Genomic DNA, 27,834 nt, shown 5'->3' on the forward strand with positions numbered 1-27,834 from the left:
ACAAACCTTCTTTGCTCTATTTCCCATTTATATTTTGGCCATAAGATTTGAAGTGGATACTAATATGAGTCCTTTCTTATACCTTCCTCAAAGAGGCAACTGTGAAGTGGAGATAATAGATTCTTATAAAGAATTACTGATGCTTATGTGAATGCATGAATGGAAAATGCCTAGCACATAGTTGATGCTTACTTTTTTAATGTGTTTTTTTTGTTTGTTTGTTTTTTGTTTTTTGACACACAGACTTGCTCAGTCTATCTTCTTCATCCACCTTCTGTTAAAAACTCTTATGTTGAACCTGGTGCCCATTTCAACTAGGCCTGCCACAGCTTCAAAGAAGCAGGTAGTGAGGAAGTGGCTGTAGAAACGCCTCCAGCTGTTTAATTTCAAAGCTTTAGTTTTTGGTGATCAGCATGGGAAGAAGAGACTCCTGGAGAAGGAGAGGTGACACTGTGGTTCTACCTTCTGAGACCACAAGCAGCCTGACCAATAAGAACATTTTCAGGGCACCCATTAGGCTCAAAGCACCTGATTAGGCTCAGTGGAGAATGACAAAGGAAGAAACGGGCCTCCTCCCTGACTGTTCTGTCTGTCAACTGCTTAGAAGCCTGAGAGAAGCCCTAAAGTCAAAGTTAGGTGGAAAGATGTCACGCCGCAATGCATTCTACTCCAGAGGAGCTAATTTTAAGCTGGCAAGTACTCTATCTGTTAGTCTAGAAAATATGCATTCCTGGAGTGAGAGAATTAGTAGTTAACTAGATCCAGGGCACCCAGGGGACTTTGTAAATCACAGAGCTGCTGAACAACCTAAAAACTCTACTGAGAAAAGTGAGAATATCCAGTCACAAAGGAGCACAGAAGCCTTTTGTAAACTGAGTGAAGGTACATGTTGTACAATTGCTTCACAGAGAGGACAAAATCTAGGACAGCAGATACAATAAAGCCACAGCTAAGTCAAAGTCCTCCTGTTGTCTTTATTTACTCAGTTACTTTAAAATTTTCTGATTTGTCATTTACGGATATTGCCTGATCAAAAGGAAAATCTCGTTTCACCCAGAGAGGGTCTGGGGATAGCAGAAGAGCATGCAGAGGCCAAGTACAGGCTTGTTTAGCTCTGCTGTGGATTTGTCCCTCTGCCTGGCTGGAGCAGCACTCTGAAGAGCAGGTTGTTTCACTCTCAGATAATGTGGAGCATGATTTCCCCTGCTGTCTCAATTATTTCTGAAATGCAAACTTGCAAGGGCTGATTCAGGTGCTTGTGTTTAGAAAAAAACCCAAGCTCTCCCTCCCACACAGGCTTGGGCTTTGTTCTCATGGTTTGCTTCTGTGGGTTTCACTCTCCCAGGATAATTAAATTCTCTTAGAAACTAAACTGGAGGGAGAAGATTAATCCAGGTGGGTTTCGTGTCAGTCATTTTATACAACCTTTGAAGGTGGATGTGTGACAGTCATTTCTAATTACTTGTAATGACACTTTCATTACTCTGGCTCTTTTCTAAGGATTTTCTGATTTCGGTGTGCTGTAGAAGGCTACTACTATTTATCACAGCTTATTTATTTAAAAATTGGAGTGATATGATATGCAAATAAGCAATATAAAACTTTCTTTTAAAATTACATTTTATACGTGTTTCCATTACTACATTTTTATATTGTCAACAGCACATATTTTCCTGTTTCAATGAAATTATTTTTAAAGGCGAATTTCAAAGTTGTAACTTAAAACATTAAAAACAACCAACAGAGTCAATACTGCTTACAAGCAACTTTAGATAGGAAAAATAACTCTAGATTTGAGGCAAAAATAGTAGCTTTAGCTTAGGTGTACCACTTTAGGAAGTATTATTTAACCTTTCCAGACTCATGTCTTTAGGTATAAATCAAGAATGAAGATGTCTACTTGACTGAATTGTGGTTAAAAGAATTGAATGTGATCAAATGCATAAAAGCTACCAATTGAGTTTATGATAATTAGTGTTTTCTTAGAAAAGTAGCTATATAGAGACTAATGTCCACAAAACTGAAGGAGAGCTTTGAACAGAGGTTCACATTTGAGGACTATGGATAAGAATCTAAATATAGGATTCTTCAGGAAGTCCATGAATCCCCCTGAAACAATGCACAAAACTTCTGGGCATCTACATGTGTTAGGACTCTGAGTTGCAGATGACAAAAACTGAACTCATACCAGCTTATCCAAAAAAGAGCTTAAGTAAATAAAGTACAGGTAGAAGCCTGGGTACCTTGAGAACAGGTGGAACCAGGGCTTGTAATAGAGCCAAGATACTCATTCCAGCTAGTGGCTGTTTCTTCCTCAGGTGGACATCATTCACTTTTACACAGCTGACCAGCTTCTTTGAAACACATTGGGGTGGGGGGGCAGAATTCAGACAATTCTATCACTCATACTAGTGAGGAACTGAAACTGTTTTTCATTCTTCCCAAATGAAGTCCCAGGAAAGAACACTGATCATCTTGTCTTGATCAGAACCAATCACTGTGTCCAGAAGGAAGTATTTAAGAAGCTATTGGGGACCACTTGTATGACACAGAATAGGAAAGGAAAAAAAAAACATTTCCCAGGAAAAAAAGGGCTTAAGCATGGCCCTGAGGAGACAAAAATCTACATATACAGACTATTTTGTGAGAACTCTTTCAGACTTTCAAACGTTTTCATTTACCATAGAAGAACCACTTATCTGTAGATTTGAGAATTAAAAGGATGTTCTCTCTCGTGGAAATATCCTGTGACATGTATTTCTTAAAGAAAATCAATGTTTCTGTGAACATGTAAAAAGTTTTCATTTAACTTTAGTCCTATGATAAAAAAATGCAAAATATTTATTAATAGCCTTCAAAGAAATTAATATTTTAACTAAAATGCACAGAAGACTGATTTAATAATTCATAATTGACATCTTAGGCTCTATAAAAATGGCTAATATATGTAAATAAATGTCAATTTAATTCAACAAATATTTGAATACTTATCATGTATAAGATTTGAACTAGACAATGTCAAAAGATAGTTGACAACTTGGGGAAAACATCCTTAGTGTTTGTGATAATTTTATGTGTTAATTTGGCAACTGGTGTCCAGTTGTTTGTCAAAACGCAGTCTTGTTGATGTTTTGGTATTTTTAGGTGTAATTAACATTAAATCAGCAGACTGAGTAAAGCAAATTTCATAGAGTGGCTTTCCAGTCATTTGAAGACTTTTAGAGCAAAGACAGTTTTCTCAAAGAAACAATTCTGCCTCAAGACTGTAGCACAGAAACCCTGCCTGTTTCCAGACTGCAGATTTTGACTAAAGACTGCAACGTCAACTTTTCCCTGACTTGCCAGACTGTTCTACAGATTTCAGACTTGCGAGCCTCCACAATCACAGGAGCCAATTCCTCACAGCAAGTTTCTCTCTCTATTGGTTTTGCTTCTCTGGAGAATCTTGACGAATACAATATCTCTATAATATAAAGTATCCAAAATTGAGAAAAAAACCAACAACCCAAGAATAAAATGAGTGGAAGTGGAGCAGACATTCGGAAAGTTCACCTACCATGTCGTGGACTTCACCAGACGTTGGACCAGTCCTAGGAGCTACTGATGCAACTGTACACACAAGCAGCAGAGTCTGACTCTGCCTGAGGGGCAGCCCTCCCTGCTGAAGCGCCTGCGCAGGGCCAAGAAGGTGGCGCCACCGGTGGAGAAGCCGGAGGTGAGAGACACACCTGAGGGACATCATTATCCTGCCAGAGATGGTGGGCAGTGTGGTAGGTGTTTACAACAGCAAGACCTTCAACCAGGTGGAAATCAAGTCTGAGATGATCCGTCGCTACCTGAGCGAGTTCCCCATCACCTATAATCCCATGAAGCACGGATGATCTGGCATATGCATGGGGCCACCCACTTCTCCCACCTCATCGCCCTCAAGTAGACTCCTCCTCCAGTAAAGGCAGAGACTCCCTCAAGCCCAAGTGACTGTTCTGTGACTATTCACATAAAAAAGAAATTAAAAAAAAATATATATAATGTTGCTCAAAATAAGAAAATTCGCATTAGAACTAAATTAAGGTACATTTTTTACATATCGTAATGATGAAAAACGAAATGCTTGGATACACTCTTTGGCTGTGGGAAAACAGGGTTCTCATGTGTTATTGCTGGAAATTTAAAAAAAATGATACAGCTCTGTGATCTGGTGCTTGATAATATCCAGGAAAACAGCATACACATTTACAATTTGACCCAGCAATCCTAGTTCTAGAAATATATTCCAAATATACACTAGCAATATAAAGTATGCACAAGACTATTCATTTAAGTTTTATTAGTAATATCAAAAAATTGTAAACACTGAAATATTCATTAATAGGGGACAAATTGATCAATCATGATGCAATCACTTAATAGAGAACAATGCAGGTGTAAAAAGGGATTAGTCTGATCTCTACTTATACGGAGTGATTGCCAGGGTACGCTGTCAAGTGAAAAAAGGCAAAGAGCAGAATACTATTTAGAGTATGCAACATTTTGTGTAAAACTGGAGGAAATATGGAAAGATGAACATATATATGTATCTGTATATATAATATATACACATTTATTTATAATATTTTCAAAATGAAACAATGAGAAGGTAACTAAAAAATTCAATAATAATGATTATCAGGAAAGAAGCATTTAGTGCAGAGGAAGAGATAGGATTGCAGTACGAATTTGTGTTACAAATTTGACATTGGAATCATATAAATGTTCAATAAACTTGAGAAAAAATATATTAAATAGAAATAAAAATTTTAAATTAAAAACTAAAATAAATGAACTCAACTGTTATTGTATAAGGACACAGAGACAAAGCTACTTCAGGTTAAAAAAGCTTCGAGTAACCACTTTTGTAATAGATATGTTATTTTAAAATAACTAGCTATATTTAAGATAAAAATAAGCAATTATATTAATATAGTTAAGTAAAAAGATTTTCAGCATGCACAGAGAAAAGAGATGCCTATATAAAGTAAAAACAAATTAAATAAAAACCTGCAATCTTAAATTTGAATTGCAAAATCATTTTTTCTTTTAAAAAAACACTCATATTTATTTCCAGGCTCTGTCTACATAAAAGGTCTAGAATCAATGAGAACTTGTGTGGTTTGTAAATATGATTTTCCTAAATATGATTTTCTACTAAATATTCTAAGACTCTTGGTAAAATAGTTGATTCAAGCCAAATCTGTGACAGAAAATGAGAAAGTGAACTTGGGACATCTGATTGTAACAGAAGGAATTTATTTAGACCAATAGCCTCATATCAAAAGAAAACAGAAACTAAATGGAAAGGGCTCCCTCGTATTGGCCTAAAATAAGATAATGTGAGTATCAAAAGGAATAATGACTACCATAGGTTGAAATACACAAAATATATAAAAATTCTTTAGTTCATTAAGATTCTTAAGAAAAAAATCTCCTTGGTCCATTTGCAGTTCACTAAATCCAACATCATTCTCTAAAATCTGATCAAGAAAGAACCAGACATCTATTCTTCCTTTCCTGTGTAGATTTTATTTTAGGGTAACCAAATAATTAATGTATTATAGAAAAATCTCCTCTAATACATGCAGACAGAATGATAGAATTAGAAATTCATCATTTTGCAACCCCTAAATTATCAATGGAACTGGGAAAAGGTCATCAGTGGATGTTCAACCATTTGTTAAAAGTTGATAGGAAACTTCATGACAAGCACCTTGAACCCAAATAAAATCATAACTAAAAGTGGGACTACCACCTAACAAGTGTTGGCAAGGAATGGAAAAATTGTTCCCTTCGTGCACTGCTAGTGGGAATTTAAAATGGTACTGTGGAAGATAATATGGAAGTTACTCAAAGAATTAAAAATAGAATTACCATATAATCCAGCAATTCCAATTCTGGCTATATACCCCAAAGAACTGAAATCAGAGTCTTGAAGAGATATTTGTATATCCATGTTAGTAGCAGCATTATTCACAATAGGTAAACTCAAGTGTCGATTGAAGGATGAATGGATAAGCAAATGTGGTATAGATATACAATGGAATACTATTTGCCTTAAAAAGGAAGGACATTTCTGCAAAATGCTACAACATAGATGAACCTTGAGGACATTATGCTAAGTGAAATAAGCCAGTCACATCACATAAAGACAAATAGCGTATCATTCCTCTTATATTAGGTACCTGGAATATTCAAAATCACAAGGACAGAAAGTAGAATAGTGGTTGCCAGTGGCTGAGGGGAGGGGAGAAAGGGGAGTTACTGTTTAATAAGTTAAGAGTTTTAGTTTTACAAGATGAAAAGAGTGGTGGGGATAGGTAGTTGTGGTGGTTGCATTAAAATGTGTATGTATTTAATGCCATTGAACTGTACACTCCAAAATGTTAAAGATGGTAAATTTTATGTTACATATATTTACCATGATTAGAAAAGAAGTAAGACTATCAAACAGACACATACCTCCTGATATGATAGAATAGGACCTACATATTATGACCTGGAAGACATGTTTGCCTGAATGATTGCACCTAAATCTACTCAAGCATCCAAACTTAACTGCCAGTTGACAGGGAGTACAGTTGTGACAAATGAGTTGAATTTAGAATGATGATCAGGATTTTAAAGTTTACTAGGAAGAAGGAAGGATGAGAGGAAAGCATTGGAAGCAGAAACAAAACTGCAGGAGCAAAGGAGGAGCAGTTAGTTCCTGTAGGAAATAATGAACATTGTGCCGCCTTCTGGAGGATCCTGACTATCTGTCTGAGAAGTGTGTAGATGCAAACAAATAAAAATAATAGCAATCACTTATGAATGCTTGCTAAGGACAAGGCACTAGGTTTCTTGTACTCATTTTCTTCTCTTTTATGGGAAATATTATTTTCATTATTTTACAATGAAGAACCTGGTGCTTAGAAAGTTTAAATAATTTCCACAAGGACACCAATACAGGCAAACAGAGGAGGTTTTAAAGGTTCAATGTCATTGCTTTCTTGATTGCAGAATAGCAAATTTGTTGGAGAGCATATTGCTTATAACTCTCTGGCTAATGGAAATCACTCTTTGCGTATTTATCATAAACTACATTTTACTGATTCAAAATGCCAACACTTGCAAGACTTACAATTATTTTATGTGCTAAAAAAGAAATTCTGTAAATTAAACTATGGCATGATGTTTTGTCATTTAGAATTTTTATTTGCTACTTATTAAAAGAATCCCTCTAGTATTATTTAGACATTTGTTTTGAATTATACATCACTATTATCATACATAAAAATCAATAATTAGCAAACTATATTGGCTAAGAATTCCTAAAATTTCTTAGCATTTAGAGTATGACTTTTCCACATTACCTTTCAAATCAGTCATCAAAGTCTATGTCTTTTCACACCTTTTTCTTTGTTCTATTAAGACCCAAAATATAGTTAAAATTTATTGGTGCTGGGCTCTTAAGTCAATCTTGCAATGATATAGAGGTCATCTACCTTCAGTTTCATTTGGAACCTAGCCCATTTGATCCATTCCCTTACTCCTCTTCCTGCAATTGTTTGTATCCTACAGGTTAAAAGAGTGTTTCTGATTTTCCTCCAATGCACTGAAATTTAATTTTGCAAGTTTCAATGCTGGAGCTTTTCATATTTTCTTATAAAATGACAACTATGTCATGATTGCTGCCAGGCAAAGTAAGGTGTCACTGAGCATAACTTGTATCTTGATTACAAAGATGTTAAAATGTGAGAAAGTAAAATACAAGCCTTAGTCTTGCTAAACGTAGTAGTTAAAAATAAAAGATTTGCTTAAACATCATAAGCATATGGAGACAGAATCTAATCAGCTAGTAGACTACCTGGGCTTAATCCTCTCATCAATAACTTACTGTGTGTCCAGTGGTCATCTCTTTCTCACACTCCCTACCTTCTCCCATCTTCCCTGCCTTCTTTCCTGTACAAATCTATTAAGAGTCTTTCATGAATTAGACATTAGTAAAGGTACTTTGAAGTCATTAGAAAATAAGATCACACTCTTAGGCAGCTTAATTTTAGTCTTAAAGAAAGAAAAGCATTTGATAATTGTAGAGAACAAGAAAGATTTTAGGTAAGTGGGGTACACAAGTAAGTCAGCAAATTTGAAATAAAAATGTATTTTTCTCTACTATCAATTTAGACTCTTTAAAAATCACTTTTCTGATCTTTGAATTCTTTATTTGCATATTACATGGATAAATTGTGTGTGTGCATGTTTGTGTGTGTGTATTACACTTTAAAATCAAAATACAGATGGAGATATCTTCTATAGAACATTATGTATTCTTCAAGGTGAGGAAGAAAAACAAAATGCTAATCAATGAAATGCAGAAAAAGGCAAGAAATAGTATGGCAAATGAAACAAATGAGATTTATAAAATTATCTTGGTTATATTTCTCTAAGGTATTGGTGGTAGCCTAGATGACCCTTTCATTTAGCACATGAGCTCTTAGTTAACCGAGTTGCCTCTGGAGTTATTTTGCTGTCCTTTATGTGTGTTATACATTTTATTTTTCCTCCCTTAAATCCACAGAGCATATATATCTATCCTCCAAAAATGAACACAGTCATTTCGAATTTGAAATATTTCCCCGGATTCTTCTTATAGGACCAAATCTATCATTTTGTATAGGGAATATTCCTTCCTTTGCTTGATATCATGAGTTAAAGAGTATACCATTTTCAACAATTTAAATTTAAATAAATCAATGTGCTAACTTCGATTTGCCTCTGTTCCTTCATGGCCACATATTGTAGTTTGCATTAATCAAATTAATAATAAAGGGATTAAAATTGCTAGCTTCTAAGGGAGGGACATGTCGGTGGTATTAAATGTGCATTTGAAATGATTGTCCTTGCATGCTAATTATTAGCTGCCTGAAATGCAGAGGAAGTTCAAGAGAATGACACTCTAACCATGTGTTATTTTAATTATGGAAAAGATCCATTAAAGAATGAATTGCATTGCAATGTGCTTTCTAATCAGACCACGCGTTAATTTAGATCGATGACCCCAAATCCTTTAAATCCACTACCACTGGCAGTAATTGCTAGGATTCTATAAGGCTGTTCGCAATGTTTTTTATCAGGATACAACAGAAGATAGATTTGTTCACAGAGTCGAATTTGTAATTTTGTACAATAGGAAGCTCATCTCATTAGTTGTAATGGTGATGAGATAATTTGTGTCATCCTGTATTTGATGTATTTGTAAGATTTGCAAAAGAGGAGAAAAGTGGAAGGACTGGTAAGAAAGAATTACCAGCATCATAGTTCTTATCTACAATTTCTTAATTTCTTTCAGCAGCCTAACCTATGCCACTTCTGGACTCCATAGCACAGATGACCATTTCTCCTTTTTTAAGCCTAGGTATACAAGCAATAATAAGGCAAAATTGGCATTTTTTTTTTTTTGTTGCTGTATTGTTCACTCAATGACCTTCAGTCTAAAGAACCAGACACCCAAATAGAAAAGAGCCTTAGTTTTAAGTTTCCTGTCGCTGCATAGAAACTTGGGTAAGACTCATGAAGTTTTCGGTTCACTGAGAGAGAATGGATAGTTCTATTGTCACTTGAAATCACAAAACCTAAGTCTCAGTTCAGTAGGAGTGTCCAGTCTCAGATAGTAATCAATAATTCAATCTTCATTGTAAAATTAGGCTTCTCTTTTCCCATTTTGTTCTACAGCATGAGCACAGGAATAATGTGTGACTGCTTTTTTTCTTCATTCCTACACATCCTCACTTTGTATCTGCAGCTTCAACCCTCCGGACGTGGAGCATGTTCAGGGAGGAGGAGAAAGCTAGGGAAGTAGGAAGTTTTTTATTTGCTGATTAATATCAGCTGCTTCGAGGTCCCTGGCCTCAGAGAATATTTAAAGCTGTCTCTTTTAATTATTTTATTATCATTGTTTTTCTCCAACATAGCATGCCACGTAACATGGATGCAATTGACTAAGATACAAAGGAAGCAAATGACTAAACTGATTGAATTGGAAGAGGTGATATCACACCAAACAACACTCTCCATCAATTTTAGCTGTACAGGGTCACCTATGTCCATATTGCTGCTAACTGAAGTAGACAAGGACAAAGTAAGATAAACACACATTTATTGAGTGCTCACTATGTAGAAGGCACTGAGATCCCTATGCCTATGTCAAAACTTGACGTTGTCATCTGGCCTGCTAAGAACAGCACAGATCTGACTTCAGCCATAAAGGAGAACCATTTCATATATGTGCAGAAGACTATTTTCAGGAATAACCACGAATAGGCCAGCATTTGCCCAAGAACTAATCTATTAGACCACATACTACCAGCATATCAGCAGTTCTCAGAGACTTTACGTTCCTAAAGTGGGAAAAGATATTGCTTGTAGCTTTCATATTAAAAAAAAAATACCTATTTTTTTGTTGTTGTTTACTGCCCCATCTCTGTAACCATTCTGCAGTGACCTCTAAGGTGTACACAATAGTGCATTTTATTCTGTAAAGGATAAAGTCTGATGTAATTAGTATTACTTCCATTTTACATTTTATATATGAGGTGACTAATGCTCAAGGGTTTCAGTGTTATGCTCAAGGCCTCGTTGCTAATGAATTGCAGATCTCCATTCATTTAGAAGTCCATCCAAAATCTGTTTGTTTCTAAAGACTATAATTTTTCCATTAAATCAGTAAGTATATGTGTCCCTCAAGAATGCCCTGTGCCTTTGGGGGACATAGAAAATAAAGTACCCTCCTCTGCCTTCACACCATTGCCACCATTACTTCATACAGGATGTAGTGGATGTGAGAATCTATCTAGTTTGCAGGAAAATTTGGCAAGGTTGTATGAGTGTGTAGGTATGTTTAATAACTCCTCAATTGTTTTTTTATTTAAATAGTGCTATACATATTCCCCACTCCTTACACTGAAGCTTCCACTGAGCAGTTTTATAGATCTAGAGAACCTATGCCTCAAATGTGAAAACATAAGGAAAAGGTTAATAAAAGCAGTTAGAAAAATTTTGATTTCTTTTAGGATGTTGCTTGTGATCTTTTAGATTCATGTTCTGGTTTAGTGCCTGGGCACCAGAGTGCTTGCTGATTTACATGATTGTCCTAATGACCAATGACATGAATAAATGAAAATCTAATTAGGCCTATTGAGCTGAGAATATTTTTAAAGGATTCTGACATTTGGTGAGGAATGTAGTGTCAGCAGAATATCTAGCCTGGATATAATTTCTGATTTGAGGAAAGATATTGGCATGTAATTATGTAGGCGTACAGAGAGAGCAATTATAAGAACCTGTCTTGAACGCTGAACTTTCAGAACAATGAGAAAGGACAAATGTGGACCAAAGCCAGGCAGAACACAGTGCCCCCAGTCTGTCAGAGACTTGCATGTGATTAAATATTTAAGAAATACCTCTAAACAGCTATCTGGTATTACCACCAATAATTTGTACATGTTGTTGCCAAAGTATATTTAACAGCACAGAGAGGAGTTGGGGGCTCTGGGTAGTGAATGGTGATCCCAGAAAGGTCAGAGAAGATGGGAACATTTCAAAAGCACAAAAGTCTAATTATTACAGTTCTAATAAAGTGTGTCCAATTTTTCAGTGGAAGCAATATTTTTGATACCGTTCTGACCTAATAAGCCAACCAGGAACTCAATTGCCTCTGAAGAGGTACATCAGTTAGCTATTGTTGCATAACAATCTCAAACCTTGGTGGCTTAAAACAACACTCGTTTATTATTGTAGCCCATATATCTGTGGATTATCCAGCTGATGTAGATTGGGCTCAGGTGATCTTGGCAGGGCTTACCTGTGTGACCATGGGTTGACTAAGAGACTGGGTTTGTCTGAGGCACCTTGCCTGGTGCAGATCTGCTCCATGTGTCTTCGACCTCCTCCTGGTTTGAATAGGTTTTCCTTGGCTTGTCCTTCCCATGACAGAATTACAAAAGGACGAGAAGAAACATGGTAGGCCACTTGAGACCTAGACTCCAAACTCGAAAACAGTCACTTCCACATGATTTTATTGGCTAAAGCAAATCATATGGACGGATCTAGTGTCAAGGAGTGGGGAAGTATGCTCTGATCCTTTTTTGAGAAGAACTGCAAAGGGTATGGAGACAGGTAAAGGTAAATAATTAGGGCATCTGATGCAACAAATTGACCGTGAGAGAAATGAACAGATACTTTTTGTAAAAGCATTTAACTTTGGAAAGTATCTCCTGAAACATACACAGAGGGGCATGAAAGGAAAAGACCTATACTGTGGCATAGCTGTAGCCGCTTCTTCTAAAAAGAAAATATGAGTCAAGAACAAAATCAAAGACCGTGCAAACTGTTGCAGACATGCTTCATCACACAAAGTCATCTTTTAGCAAAAGTGCAGTTAAGTGCAATTATAAATATGTGTGCTTTAAATCTGTGAATTTGAGCTGGTATGCAGAATTGAATCATAACTGAACAGCTCCCTGTGCTCATCCAACTTTCTAAACCTCTACTGCTCCATTCTGGTCTTTCATTTCTAAATTACACTGCAAACAATTTTGGTAAAAACCATTTGACTTTGCTCCCAACCAGATGATTTCCTCATTGGACCAAATGGTTGGAAAAATGATTTTTGAAGAGAAATTGAGAAACAGATTTCCCATCCCCAACTTATATACACATACATATTCTACTTCCAACAGTAAGAGTGGAGAGTAATGAAGCTGAACCAACAAAACTACCTTACTGCCAGTGTCTCTTCAGCACAGTGCCAAGCATCACCAGACTAGAATGCCGAGGGGATCAATGTAAATTATTTAACTCCATCTATGTTGCAGGAATCCCATAAAGATAACAGCGTTAATATTTATAAATCTGTGCAACCTTTTGATTGAACATTGATTCCATACATTACCATTATCATGAGGACAACAAAAAATATAATGAGTCCTGTGATGATAACTATGAAACACATATTTGATATTTTAATAATTTTATTTTATTACATTCAAGAAAAGTTAAACTCAAAAAAATGAAAGAATAGCAAAGTCACTACAGGCAACTTTTTAATCATAGTTCTATGAAAACAGATTATCAGTTAGGAATGTGGGGAAAGGTCTGTCTGTTGTTTTTGCGGTATTGGCAATGTGACCCAAAACTTATCTTTTATACAGCTTGTATGTAACTATTATATATGTAAAGCAAAGCTCTCTAAATTAAAAAAAAGTCACAGAAGATTGCTCCTATAAATGAACCTGAAAAAGTTTTTAAAAAAATAATGTTACCTCTCGTAATCAGACTCGACAATAAGGTAATGTCTCTTCATCTCACAGTACAAAGACTATTTTAAAGCTTTGGTGGACAGTTCTAATCAAGCTAATGAAAAGGACCTTAATTGTTATTGCCAACAATGTAGAAGCCCAAGATTTCTGGGTAAATTAGGTTTTTAGTAACAATTTAGCATTGAAGGAACTACTCCAATGCTTAGACATAAACCTTTTCTTAATAGAAATATTCCACTTTCTTAATAAGATTTTCCAGGGAGAGCACTGTGAATAAATTTCAAAACAGTAACTATATCTTATTTCACTAAATCTTGTTTCTTAATGATGAGAATTCAAAGAATTGAATAGGCCCAAATGTCTACTATTATTTCTGTGAAAGTGAACATCTCAGATGGTATGTGAATCAAGCTATTGATTTAAACTGTTAATGGAAGTTCAAATTATCATAGCTTACCTGAGAAAATACAATCAGAAGAAATATTTATGGGAAAAGTTGATATTTAATTTTGATTATTTTACAAATAGTCTAAACTGAGTTGCTGTCAGCGTCCAAGGGCATATTTTATCAAATGCTGTAACTTACAGAGACCTAGCCTCTGTCTCTGATAAAACAAGTTTTCTCAAAAAAATCTAATAATTTATTTTGAACCTCTATAATGTTGAGGCCCTCATTTTTTTTCCCGGTAGTACAGAGTTTATACGATTAGGTTTACTCATATAAACCTCATATTAACTAGTGAGTCTAGTATGTGCTATTGTATCTGTTTGTTACGCTTATGAATGCCTCACATCAAAGTACCATGAATATTTTCACCCCAGAGCTGCTTCCTATTTAACAAATATTTTGTAGTTCTTCAAGAAATTTTTTTCTGATAAGGAAAATGGGGATAAGATAATCCACAACGTATATGTGTGTGCATGTGCTTTCATACACATGTGTATGCACATGTACACACACACACACACACACACACACACACACACACACGTAATTTAACATATTTTCTTTCATTCATTCAGCTACTTTGCCATCTCAAGGTAAAACTTTTTCCAGAGCTAGGTAATAAAAAGGGACAAAATAGCTAACAAGAATGGAATCAGCTTTTGGAGTTTTTTAATGAATATTTGTAAATTTGAGAAACGTTTATAAGGAAAAGTGAGAGAGGGACAGATTTGGGGAAGAAAAAGAAATTGGATTAGGATAAGGATGATAACTAGGTGAAGAAAGCATGCTAGGAAGAAATGAGCTCCAATTTTCTGACTTCGTTTCTCCAATATAGTACATTTTAAAAATGCTTTTTATTAAGAAGCTTAGATGAGAAGTATACATATATTTAACTTAAGTATTTTTTATTGTTAAAGTATGATACTTCCAAAGCCAAATCTACTATACTGATTTTTTAAATAGCAGTCATTCCATTTGATTTCTTAGACATATAAAAAATAACTAATACTAATATAATTGTTTTCAAAGCAGGTTCACATATTTCTTTGAATATAAATTACATTAGTTATTAAGGGGATCAAATAAATTATTCAGTGCAAATCTTTTTAGTAGCCTCCCCAAGCACAGACAAATGTATATTCTTGTAACAGGGATGGTAAACAATATAGTGAACAGAAGTTGGACTTAGCATCTTGAGCATACAGATCCTACCTTAACCACCTCCCGTGCTTGTGATTGTAGACAAAGTTATTTACATTTCCTTCTTCTGTAAAATGCAGGCAGTGCCTCCTGTAGCAGGATGTGGAGTGAATTCAAAGGAAACGATGTAAATAATACATCAATATAGTGCCTATCTCATAATAGGCATTTAGTATATGATAGCAATACGTTTGTTTAAAATCACATGTATATGTCATATCACATTTTCCAACATATGTGTTTGAAACGCACGACATACAATAACATATATTTAATGTCTAATAAAACATCTAATCGTTCAAGTACAATTGAAAAATCATATAATGCTGGCCTATTATATGATTTGAACATCTTAGAATAATCCTTTATAGATAGTATAACCAGTTCATCTGTCAACTAATATTTCACAATTTTACATGTTATGAAAAGAAGGATTTCTTTATTAAAGAAGATTGGAAACTATGATAGTCTGGGAGAAGCATGGCCTTTAGAATCAGATCTAGTTTGAAACTCAGCTAACCAACTTAGAATTTATGTGCACTTAGGGGTTACAGAAGCTCTCTGGTTAGTTTTCAGCTATTCGATGGGGGATATTTAATACTATTTATAACTCTTAAGGATTAAATAAGAGATATGTGGATGGCCTTAACACATAGTATGGGCGCAACAAATGTTAACTTTTTTCCTTATGTACACAGCTGGCTTTACCTTATTTTGAAGGGAAATAATTTCTATAAAAGTTTATGCCTAGGTAATTCCAAATGGTAAACTGAATAGTGTGTTGTTAGTGGTAGAAGTGAAGAATTAGGAGTGTCCTCTTACTTAAGTTTCTAGGACATCCACAATAATTATGATGCTATCACTGAAGACAGAGACACACATATTATAGAACCAATCAAAGGTGAAATCTAGGACTAGCTAAGGTGGCCCACCTGACATAACAGGAAGGCATAGGGAATTTTATTCTGCTGCATTTTCTCTCCAGAGAGACGGAGAGTCACAATGAGTTTTCCACTCTTTTTAATAAAGACAACTACTTTCTATACATAAGCATCCTAGTTTAGACAAGAGGCAGACAGCCATGAGAGATATGTGAAGACATATTTCAGTTTTATTATCTTTTACGTATAGACGGATATGTTAATCAATTTCCACATACAATTCCTGTAACACAGATTGAAAGTGAAACTCGAACCAGCAAAACCTGTCTTCTGTTGCCAAAGAGTTAAACTGGAGAGACGTAACCTCAGAAGTTGAGGATTGTGCATGATCTTCCTTCCCAGCCTCGCTGTGCATATCTCTGCTGTTACACAAATATGCGTTCCTTTTTTTTTTTTAATCCAGACATTGATTCAGTAGTAATAATGCCATTCTCCCTTTTCCCAGCAAACTATCTGCTTTCAGTCCAGAGTTCTGAGTTTTGAATGTTCTGCTCTCTAGGTTCTAATAGCTATTTTTGGATTTAGTTAACCATAGCAAGTGGAAGCCAAGAAATAATTGTAGTATAACCCTCTCTATTGTCACAGTGCTTCTTTCTGCAAATATATCTGAAGAGTTAGACTTTGAACCTTTGATCTCCCACACCAAAAGCAAAAAAGAAAAAGTATTTATATGGAAGTATTTTCATTTTAGTGTTCATGATTTATTGTGGAAAGCAGGCGTTTAAAAATTTTAGAATTTCTTCAACAAAATTCTAAAGAGAAAAGAAAAAAAGAAGAAATCACAGTATTTACAGAGATAACAGAATGGCTTGGCCATGCAAAACAAAGAACTTTGGTTTTTCCCCTTTCACTTTGGTTTAAATATTGACCAAGATTCAATATTTTTTTTTCTGCCAAATAAAACTTCAATAAATCAAAGTTAGAGGCAAAATAACATATTTTCTTTTTCCTCATAATATTTTACAAAGCATTGAGTTTAATAGAATATTTTATATATTTAATTCATATCAATGCACTACAGGAAGCTTTTATTAAACTGAGTCACTAATGCCCAGACAGTAAATGGTTTACAAATGTATAATAATGTGTGTTTTGAAATAATGCAGAAGTGGCAAAATATTATTCCTAATCTCCATCTGACTTTAATCCTCAATTTATTTTTCATTGGCTTCATAATTTTTTATTCCATCAATCTAAAAAAACAAACACCAGTTTTCCTTTTCCTTCCAAAGAACTCGTTTCTATACCTGGAAATCTGATGTTCATTTTTTTTTTTTTAAATAAAGTTATGTAAATCCTGGGATAAGAATGACTGTGCAATGTTCTCCCAGAAACCAGGCTTCTGCTTGAAAGAGCAAAGTTTAAAAGTCTAGTCACAAGTAGCTATTGGCTCATATCCAGTCTACTTCAAAAAGTTTTCATTTATACTATCACCCTAAAAAGTTCCTCAAGCATAAAACATGTTTATAAAGTTACAAATTTGAATGTAACTAAAGATACATAGACATTTTATTATTACACTTTTATGTACTGCTTGATAAATTATGTACCAGTTAAAAACACTAAATTATCTCAAGGTGCATTCAATATCTGTAGCGTAGTTAACAAAAACACACACGAAAAAAATATATATTCTATATTCTGTGGAAAATAACACGGCTTTGATAATGACCACTGTTAAAAATCTCCAATTCTGACTGATATCTTTTTTTAAAAGAAATAGGTATAATTTTAAGGCAGTGGATAACCCAAAGGATTTAACATCAATTTTTCAATACGGTGATTAACATGATCTATGAAAATGGAAATATTATCCAAGATTTTTTCAAACTGTCTCTCATACGTAGTTTTTCTTTTTTCTTTTCTTTTTTGACAGAAAATAATTACTAGCAGGTGTCTCTAAAGGTAAATGCTACCCAAATTCTGTTCCTTTTTTTTTCAGTGTAGGCAACATTGTCAGTTTGGGAGTACCATTTTTATGTATCTGTGTCCATATGTGTGTGTGATTTACTTCTGAGAGTCTTCTGGTGGTCCATACACAAAATCAGCTCATCTGGTGCTTATCAGTCTGATTCTCTGCCTCCCCATCTCATGATAAAAAAAAAAAAAATCACAGTTTTGGAATAGGGCAATATGTGTATCCCCAACCTTCACAAGCTGCCACCTTTGGGATTTGGGCGCTTGTGAGAAAGTTTGAGACATTACTGATACCAATCAGAATCAGAAATGTACCTGCTCAGATTATCCATATAAACAATTGAAATAAAAACATTACATTATACATCAGGTTAACAGCAACTCCCAGAACAAAGCTTACAGTGTATAAAAATAGCTACGTAAAAAATTTACATAAAAGGCAAACCAAAAGGAAATCCTCAGTGCAGACATTTACAGAAAAAAATTATCAAATCAAACATAACAAATGACCTATCATCATGGCTGCCAAAACGCGTTATTGTTTGTAATTTCATTTCATTGTTTGACTTGAGATAATTCTCTAAAATCCTGTGACAGCTTGGTAGAATGAACTGTTAATATTTGAACCACGAATTGCTGTCAATGTCTTTGTATATGTCTTAAATACAATCCACGTTCATGCTTCAATTGGCCTATATAGTTTTTTCTCTGAAATAATGAAGAAAACATAATTTAGTAAGTTACCATAGCAATCATTTTTCACCATCAACAGATGCTTTGTACTAAAAGTAACAGGAATTACATTATAGAAGCCTTTCAAAAAATTCCATTGTCCCTGAACCCATCTATAATCTCAGGCATTGCCATAGCCCTCTACAAATAAGTTTTTGGAACTGTTGAGAATCTTAATTTGTATGAAAATTGCTTAATTCATATGAGGATTACAAGATTTTTCAGAAAAATATTTCATTCTCTTTCTCTTCAGTTCAAAAAGTTCACTTATCCCTTCAAATCACCCTCTCTTGTAGGCTTTGTCTTCAAGCTCAATTTTTCTTTAAGAATTTACTCTCTCCAATTTTGAAGAAAACAGAAGCTAAAACCTATGTTTATGAAAAGTCGAGGAATGAAGAAAAGAGAAGCAGAAAAAAAAAAACAAAAAAACAGGTTCAAATGCTGCCTAGTTGGCTTTTAATGGAAGGCAGAGTAGGGGAAGAAATCCAGTTCTTCTTTCATCCAATCAGTCTGAGATCTTGGTTTTCAGATTTTAAAAATGTCTCATTTAAACTATCGTATTTTTCTTCCCTGTGTGCATCTTTCAAATTACAATTCTTTCCCATGCCCCATCTCTTCTCCATGGGATTAACTTGGGTGACCTACTCAAATTGTGACTTGGGGTTTCTTTATAATGAACCAAAGTTTTACTGTGGCAGTTGGGGATTTTAACTTTAGGTGAGTAAGCTACAGTAACAGTTATTCTCAAGGACACACAAAATAATTTGTCCAAATGGGTTCCCTGTTTGGCTGGCTCAACAGAATGTAAATAAAAGCAAAAGCTCAAATTGCAAGTGGCAATATCATGGAAACATATCTCTTTTGAAGATTGTCTTAAAAAATCACACTCATTTAGTTATTATACATAAATATATGCAACATCAACATATACATTATACATATATGTGCATATATAGTTACATATATACACACACACACATATATAATATACACACTATCTACGAAAGTGTGTGTGTGTGTGTGTGTGTGTGTATACACACACAAATATGTTAGCTTTTTCATTAAAATGATTTGGGAGATGGCTGTATAAATACTCTGACACTTTTAAGTATCTTAAATCCTTGGATTAAAATTTTTATATTTTGAGATTATTCTCATAATTTTTTTAAAAAATAAATTTAAAGTATTAGAATCAGCTCTCATCCAACCAAAATATCAATTTATAAAATTAAGCTTCTTTGCACTCAGGAAAATTTGGGGTATTAGAGTACATAATGCTAATTGAATGTTAAAATCTCAAAATTGTTTTTAATTATTCAGATAATGATTTTTTTTTTTCTTAGAGGATAGGAAAACTTGAAATTCCTTCTTTTGAGAACAACTTTCTGAATCACCAAAGTTTGCTTTTGAAAAACTCTCTTCCTATTTTACAAGACTCAGTGTTAAGGCTTTCCCCTTCACCTCCTAGGATGTTTCATACTTTCCTGAGAATTATTTCTATAAACCTCATGTGGCCTGCTCACCTGGACAACAACTAGAACAATTTCTCTCTTAGGCTTCTGTTTTGTGATTGTTTTCTTCTAACTTTTTATTTTCCTCCAGATTACCAAGGTCCTTGTTTACATGTTTTGATGCAGTCCTACAAAAGAATGAAATAAACATTATTACATAGACACACACATACATTATTATTTTTTAAATTTAGGATTCAGGTTAATGTTTCTTTGAAAAGTGGATGTTTTACATCTAATACAGGTAAACTGTTAGGATGAACAACTCCGCACTTGACTGATAACAGAACCCATTTCAATTAAATTACCTTGAGAGTGAGGTTGCATTAAATAAATTCCAAGAGAAAAAGAAATCTATTATTTTGAACACAGACTATGCATATTTAGTTATATCGTGTTTTTGGCTGGGTTGTTTTTCTCTCCGCTTTCTGGAATGTAATTATTACCATTGAATAGTCAAAATTTTCATTCTGGGCAAATACTTTCTGCAAAAATTTTCTGAGGGAGTTTCATTAGGGCCTTTCCCTTTTTGGCATTCTCCATCACACCAGTCCCTTGTATCATTGTTCATGGATTCTGTTTTACTGAATTAATTAAAAGCAAGATTAAAAGAGATCCAAGTTTATGACAGAGAATTGGCAGCAGAAGCCTATGCAGTTCTAATGTGATGGTTTTCAAATCATAGTCCCATATCAGTAGTATCTGCAACCTCTGGGAACTCTACAGAAGTACACATTCTGAGGTCCAGCAACAGAACTGTGGAAACAGGAACTCTGGGAATGGAGCCTGCAACGTATGCTATTCAAGACCTCCAAGTGGTTCTGCCTCATGCTGAAGTTTGAGAAACACTGCCTTAGTGGCTGCCATAATTACACATGACTGACTGGGTTCTATCCTTTAAGAGCAGAAATTAGATTTTCTTAAAAACATAGCTCAATTCCTTGGTTTTGTGACCACTCAGGAAAAATCATAACATTTCAATTTTCCATTCTATTCATCTCCTTTGACCATATTTTCTTCTGCTTTCAATATATTACTTAGTTCTTTAATATCTTTGTGAACTGTGTTATCCAAATCATGCATGGATCTGTTTGTTCTACTTTTTGTCTTGATTATTGGTTGTATTTTCTTGACTCTTTGCTTATCTAGTCTTTTTTATTTTACATGACATGATGTATAAATGAACATTATTTTCCATCAGATAAGGTTTCTCCTTTCCTTAGGAGATAGGGTGAGGAATTGATGACTCCAGTTCAATCAGAGCTTGAGACAGGTTGGGGCCCAGTTGCAGTTTTAGTGAGATCCAGTCTTCTGGTTTTCCCCTATTCCTAAAGCGTGGCCCTCTAAGGCTTCTGATTAAGATTCTGGCATTTTTTTTGCGTTCTTCAGCCCTTAAATATAGAGATCCAGCTCGCTCTTTTCTTTGGAGAACCTCCACCCAGATCTCCAGCCATCTGTTTTATGACACTTTGAGATATGGTCAATCTCTTTAGTCTTCTCAAGTATAAATTCCGTGAGAATAAGGACCATGTTTTATTTCTATTTTATCCATAGCACATACACACTGACTAGAAATAGTAGGCATACAGACAATTTCTTTTACTAAACTGAACTAACTGATTTTACTGTAAATGTATATTCTCTTCATTGTAATCATAACATTCTTACTAACATTTCCTTTTCTCTAGCATACTTTTTTGTAGGAATATAGTATATAATACATGTAACATATAAAATATGTCGGTGACTATTTATGTTCATATTTATTTCCTTTTACTGTTCCTTATGAATTTGTGTCCACAAATATGAAGTTCATACACACCCACTTACTTTCTTACAGACACATAAAATAGAGAGAATACTACACTGAATGACAGAACCTGATGTCTCATTCCAATCTTTTCAGATAAAACTGCACAAAGTTATATGTATAAATATGTACCTTGATTATTCTAATAGCTCCTAACTATATATTACAATATATACTAATACTTATAATTTCTATAAATCAGTAAAATATCGTGGCAATCAAGGAAAGCCACATGATTCTCAAAGCCTCTTCACTCCTCTCCTTTTTGGTACTAGTAATGATTTTTTAAAACCCTGTGTTTTGTTAATCCTTACATTTATGACAATTATAAACTCTCAGAAAAATATAGAATAAACTATTTGACTGTACTTGAGGGTGATAGAAGAAACTAGAAACTAGAAAGGGAATTGGACCCTTATACTGGGTGAGCTCTATTTTTACATAACTTTTCCTCTGAGAGCACTTCCCAGTTGCAGAGACATAGACTAACTAGAACAAAAGCTGGAAATAAAGGAGAAAAATCTCAAGGAGAAGAAAGCCACACTGATTTGTAAAACACAATAACTTCCTTGGATGACTCCTAAACTGCACATAGGTGGGCAAAATTTCACATAGGCCAGCAGAAAGCAACAGCTGGAAAGCCTAAAAACTTGATATAGATTTTAGCTACTACCCACGCAAGGAAACGGTCTGAAGTTAAGGTCACCAAGACAGAAGTCCTTAACAAAGATATATCTTTCTATTAAAATCCCAGAAAAACCAAGTAAAGACAATGGGTCGATATTCAGCACTCACACTAAGACAGATGTGCCACATAAAGTGTAAACGTAACCTTCACAAGCTTAAGAAAATCAGCCAGTGATATAATTCCTTGCTAGGAAAAACAACCCATGTCCTTTAGAAGACTATAACAGAGACTAGAATTTTTATAACATATCACCCCCCGAAAGATTAGTATATAATAAAAAAGCTACCATATATATGAAGAATAGAAAAATGTAACACAAATTCCAGAGAATGTCCTTGGATGACACAGACTTTGGCAATAGCAGGCAAGAACTTTAAATCAGTTATTACATCACATGTTTGAAGACTTAGAGAAATATGGTAACAATGAGAGAACAGATGGAAATTTCAGCACCAAAAAAATGTAAAGATAAATAATTCTCCAGCTTAAAACTACAATATTGGAAATGAACAATTCACTAAATTGTCTTATCATCAGATTAGAGATGGCAGAAGAAAGCCCCAGTGAGCTTAAGGACAAAAACATAAATTATACATTCTAAAAATGATAAAGATGATAGGGAAAAAAGCAGAAACTCAGTGAGCTGTGGGGCAATATTGAGCAGTCTGATGTACGTGTACTTGGAATCTAAGTAGGAGAAGCAAAAGAGAACGGGCCAGAAAATATATTTGAAGAAACAAAAAAAATATTCCCAGGTTTGTTGATCTGCATTCACTTGCAGATCCAAAATTCTCAGCAACTTCCAAGCAGGAATAATAAAAAGAAAAACACACTTAAGTACATCATAATAAAACTAATAAAAAGCATATAAAAGAGAAGGATGTGAAAGTAACCACAGAATATTCGTTCCGGAGAACAATGTCATGAATAATAACTGATGTCTAATCAGGAAAAAATGCATACCGAAGATAATTAAACATCTTGAAAATGCTTAAAGAAAAATCTCTCAAATCAGAATTTTTATATCCAATAAAAAGACCTTTTAATTAAAGGCAAAATAAAGACATATTACATTTAATGAAAAAAAAACTGAGAGAAATCATCACTAGCAAACCAGTGCTAAGAGAAGTATTAAAAGAAATTCTTTGGTTGAAGGGCAATGACACCAGATGAAAATTCTGGTGTACAAGAAAGAATGAATACAGATTATGTTTACAAAGTAAAATATAAATACTATTTTAAAAAAGTTTTACAAAGATAACCATTTAATGCTCTCTATATAGCATTATATATAAGACCCTTGAAATATTATTTAATTTAACTTCCTCTATCCTTTTTGCTATTGTTGCCTATCCACTACAACTGCATATACTATAAAACTCACGCTACAAGTCTATGGAGGAGGTTAAATGAAATTATAATGGTTCAAAGATTTTAGATTATTACAGAAATAGATGTTATAAATTAAGAGTTCCTATTGTAATACCTAGAGTAACCACAATAAAAGAATACAGAGAGGTATAGTTAAAAAGCCAGCAGAGAAATTAAAACATAATATTAAATCTTATTTGAGTAACTCCAAAGCAAGAAAAGAGGAACAGAAGACAACTAGAAAACAAATAGAGAGATGGTAGTCTCAAACGTAACAATATCGATAATTAAGTCAAATGTAACTTGGCTAAATTCTCCAATTAAAAGTTAGATAATCAGACTGCACTATGCAAGAAAACTAAATGCTCTATAGCAGAGGTTAAATTTTTTTGAAAGGTCCAGATAGTAAATATTTTAGGCTTGCAGACCTTATGGTTTTTGTTCCAACACTTCAACTCTGGCAGTGTAGTGTGAAACAACTCAGACGATATGTAAATAAATGGGCACGACTGTGGTCCCATATACATTTATTTACAAAATGAGGCAGCAGCCTGGGAGTCATAGTTTGGTCAGCCTTACTGCATATGAGATGCATTTTAAGTATAAGGAGATAGATAATTGAAAATGAAAGGACAGAAAAAAATGTACATGTAAACAGTAAGCATATGGAAGCAGTTTGGCTATATTAATATCAGGCAAAGTAAAATTCAACACAAGCAATATTACAGGGATAATGAGAGATGTTTTATAATTATAACAGACTCAAGACCTAAAAATGTTATAACAATTTTAAGTGTATGTGCCTAATAAAAGAATAAAGCAAAAACTGACAGAACTAGAGGAAGATATAGACAAATACACAATTATTTAGAGAATTTAAGAACCTATTCTCAGTAGTTGATAGGATAAATGGATCAAAATTCAGTATGCATGATTATGAAGTAGCTAAAACTGGATAGCTCTGTTATTGAAAGTATATTAGATATTAAGTGATTTTATATCATTTGAAAACAAATTAAAGATAAGAAGATTTAAACAAACCATTATGTAACTTCACATGCAGCTAACAAATACTGTACCCATCACCACAATTTTTAAATTTAAATACCCACATAGCATCCACCAGGAAATACTATGCCTGCACACTAGGCTAAAAAACAAACAATCAAACAAAAAAAACACACAAAAAACCCAACAACAACAACAAAAACTCAATGCATTTCAAAAGATTAAAAGCATACAGAATAGGTTGTCTTAACAAAACAGAATTAAATGAGAAATGTTGGAATTTAATATAGTTCTAATTACATGACTCCAAATAAGAAACCACAACAGGAATTTAAAAATATTTTGAACTGAATGAATGTGAAAATACAACATACTGAAGTTTGTGGAATGAAGTTAACATAGTGTTGAGATTGAACTTCATAATTTAAACACTTGTCTTATAAAAGAAGAAAGGCTAACTGATCTAAATTCTTAATTTACTTTATGAAATTAAAAAAAAAAGAACAAGTTAAACTAAATAACTAGAAGGAAATAGTTAAATGATAAGAGCAAGGGCGAAGGGATTAAGAAATACAAATAGATAGTTACAAAATAGTCATGGAGGTATAAAGTGTAGCATAAGAAAAATAGTCAACAATGTTTTAATAAATATGTAAGGGGGAAGAAGGGTACTAGATTTAGTGGAGTGATTGCTTTGCAAGTTATATGAATCTCTGATCACTATGCTGTACAATTGAAACTAATATATTATTATATGCCAACTATAATTGAAAAAAACAGTGAACTGTACAATCTAAATATGAGCAGCTAATTATTTATTATATTTCAATAAAGCTGGGAGAAAATGATTAAAATTGAAAATAAGCAATACAAATAAAAATCATGCAAAGAGTTAGTTTTTAAAATATTAAGAAAATTAGTAACTCCCTAAAAAGACTGAGCAAGATGAAAGAACAAGTATAAAATAAGAATATTAGAAAACAGAGAGTGTTATGACTATAGAACCCCTGGGCAAGACAGGATAAGGGAATCTGATGGACGACTTTTTCTTTTTGCAAAAATGTCAACAATTTAAGTGAAATGGATATTTTCCTTGAAAAACTTACCAAAATTTATTCAAGAAGTACCTTAGATCTATTAAAGAAATTAAAATCACAAAATTTTATTTTAAAGCAAGTTCTCATAAAGAAATTCTAGGTCCATGTGGTTTTATTGTTAAATTATATCAAACATTTAAGGAAATAACAAACTCAGCAAGAGGATAGAACTCTTTTCACCCCATTTTACTAAGCCCACATTACCCTAGTACCAAAACTTGGCAGAGATATTATAAGAAAAGAAAATTAGAGACCAATATCTCTCTCGAATTTAGACAAAAAAAAATCCTTAAAAATATGTTGCGAATTGTATGCATCAATACATAAAAATTACGATACATCATAATAGAGTGGGATTTATTCCAGGAATGCAAGACTGGTTGATATTCAATAATCTATCAATGTAAATTACCTTGTTTTTTCAGAATAAAGAACATGAGAAAACAATATGATTATTTGTAGAAATAATGTAGATATAGAAGTAATGTAATACATAAAGGGCATTTGAGAAAATTCAACAATGATTTGTGACTAAAAACTCTTAGTAATCTAGGAATATTAAAAATTTCTTCAACCTGTTTAAGGACATTGTGTAGTAAAGAATTTTTGGGGCCTTGCCCCAAAAGAGATCTGGTCTTTGTGCTGAGTTCCTAGGAGATATTCTCCAAACAGAATTTTCCAAGTGATAGGAGTGGCTTTCTTATTTATGGTGGGCCTCTTGGATCACACTTTATAGTTTATGCTGAGGCGTTGTCTCAATTTAGGGCCATCGACACCCAAAAGATTTAGCGTGGGAGCTGGCTAGCCCCGCCGGAAAGAACAGCCATATGGTTCAGGGTGGTTGTGGCCTTGTGACATCGGCCTGACCTCTAGGGAAGGAAAAGGCTGAAGAATGAGTTTGACTACATGAACAATTAATCAATTATGCCCATAATAATTGAGGCTCAATAAAATCTCTGAACACCAAACCTCAGGTAAGCTTCTCAGATTGTCAATACTCCATGTTTTTGCCACATATCAATACCATTAGAAAAACACATCCCTGAAGACAACTTCCCATTTGAAGCCTTCTCAGATGTTGCCCTATATTCCCTTCCCTTGGCTAATTTTAATGTATCCTTTAATTGTAATGAACATAAATATGAATTTAATAGGTTTCAGGGAGTTCTATATTTCTAGGAAATTATCAAACCTGAGGATGATTTTGGGAAACAACCCAAACCAGAGTTCGTGTCAGAAGCGAGGGTGCTTTTATGTGAATTCTTCCCTTTACCTTTATATTTGAACTCTAAGTCCTTGTTGTTGGGGTCAGAAATCTTGAGCAGACTTGGAAGTCTGGGGGATTGTGCCCTTACATGTAGACTAGAAACATGTAAAGATGTCTGTTTTCATATTTCTATTCAACATTGTATCGTGGGTCTCCATGAGTGCAATAAAGCAAGAAAAAGAAATAAAAGGCATACAGAAAAGAAGGGAAGAAGTAAAATGATCTCTATTTGAAGACGAAATGATTGTTTACATAGAAATCTTAAGGAATCACAAAACAACTAATAGAACTAAAAAATAAATTTAAGAAGATGGTTGTATACATTTCAACAAACATTAATAATATTTGCATATACCACTAAATACAAATGAAAAGGAAAAATTAAAAAATAATTGTATATATAATAGCTGTAATACATAAAACATAAGAATAGACTTTATAATACATGTTAAATGCCTACATTAAAAGTTATGAAATATCGCTAAGAAAACATTTAAGTAAATGGATAAATAAATA

General features: G+C 33.8%; 1 protein-coding gene across 2 annotated transcripts in view; it reads right to left on the reverse strand.

Moving 5' to 3' along the window:
- Positions 1 to 16,065: 16,065 nt before the first annotated feature.
- The window catches only part of ALCAM (activated leukocyte cell adhesion molecule), a 185,727-nt gene continuing 173,958 nt past the window's right edge, over positions 16,066 to 27,834 (reverse strand). For both annotated transcript variants that reach the window (XM_023527298.1, XM_011386271.2), the window contains 2 exons: positions 20,090 to 20,205; positions 16,066 to 18,542 (listed from right to left, as the gene is read on the reverse strand). In XM_023527298.1, coding sequence (XP_023383066.1) covers positions 20,118 to 20,205 — 88 coding nt within the window. In that variant the 3' untranslated portion in view covers positions 16,066 to 18,542; positions 20,090 to 20,117. The remainder of the gene's footprint in view (positions 18,543 to 20,089; positions 20,206 to 27,834) is intronic.

This window comes from Pteropus vampyrus, unplaced genomic scaffold (genome assembly GCF_000151845.1).
Source record: "Pteropus vampyrus isolate Shadow unplaced genomic scaffold, Pvam_2.0 Scaffold1, whole genome shotgun sequence".
NCBI lineage: Eukaryota > Metazoa > Chordata > Mammalia > Chiroptera > Pteropodidae > Pteropus > Pteropus vampyrus.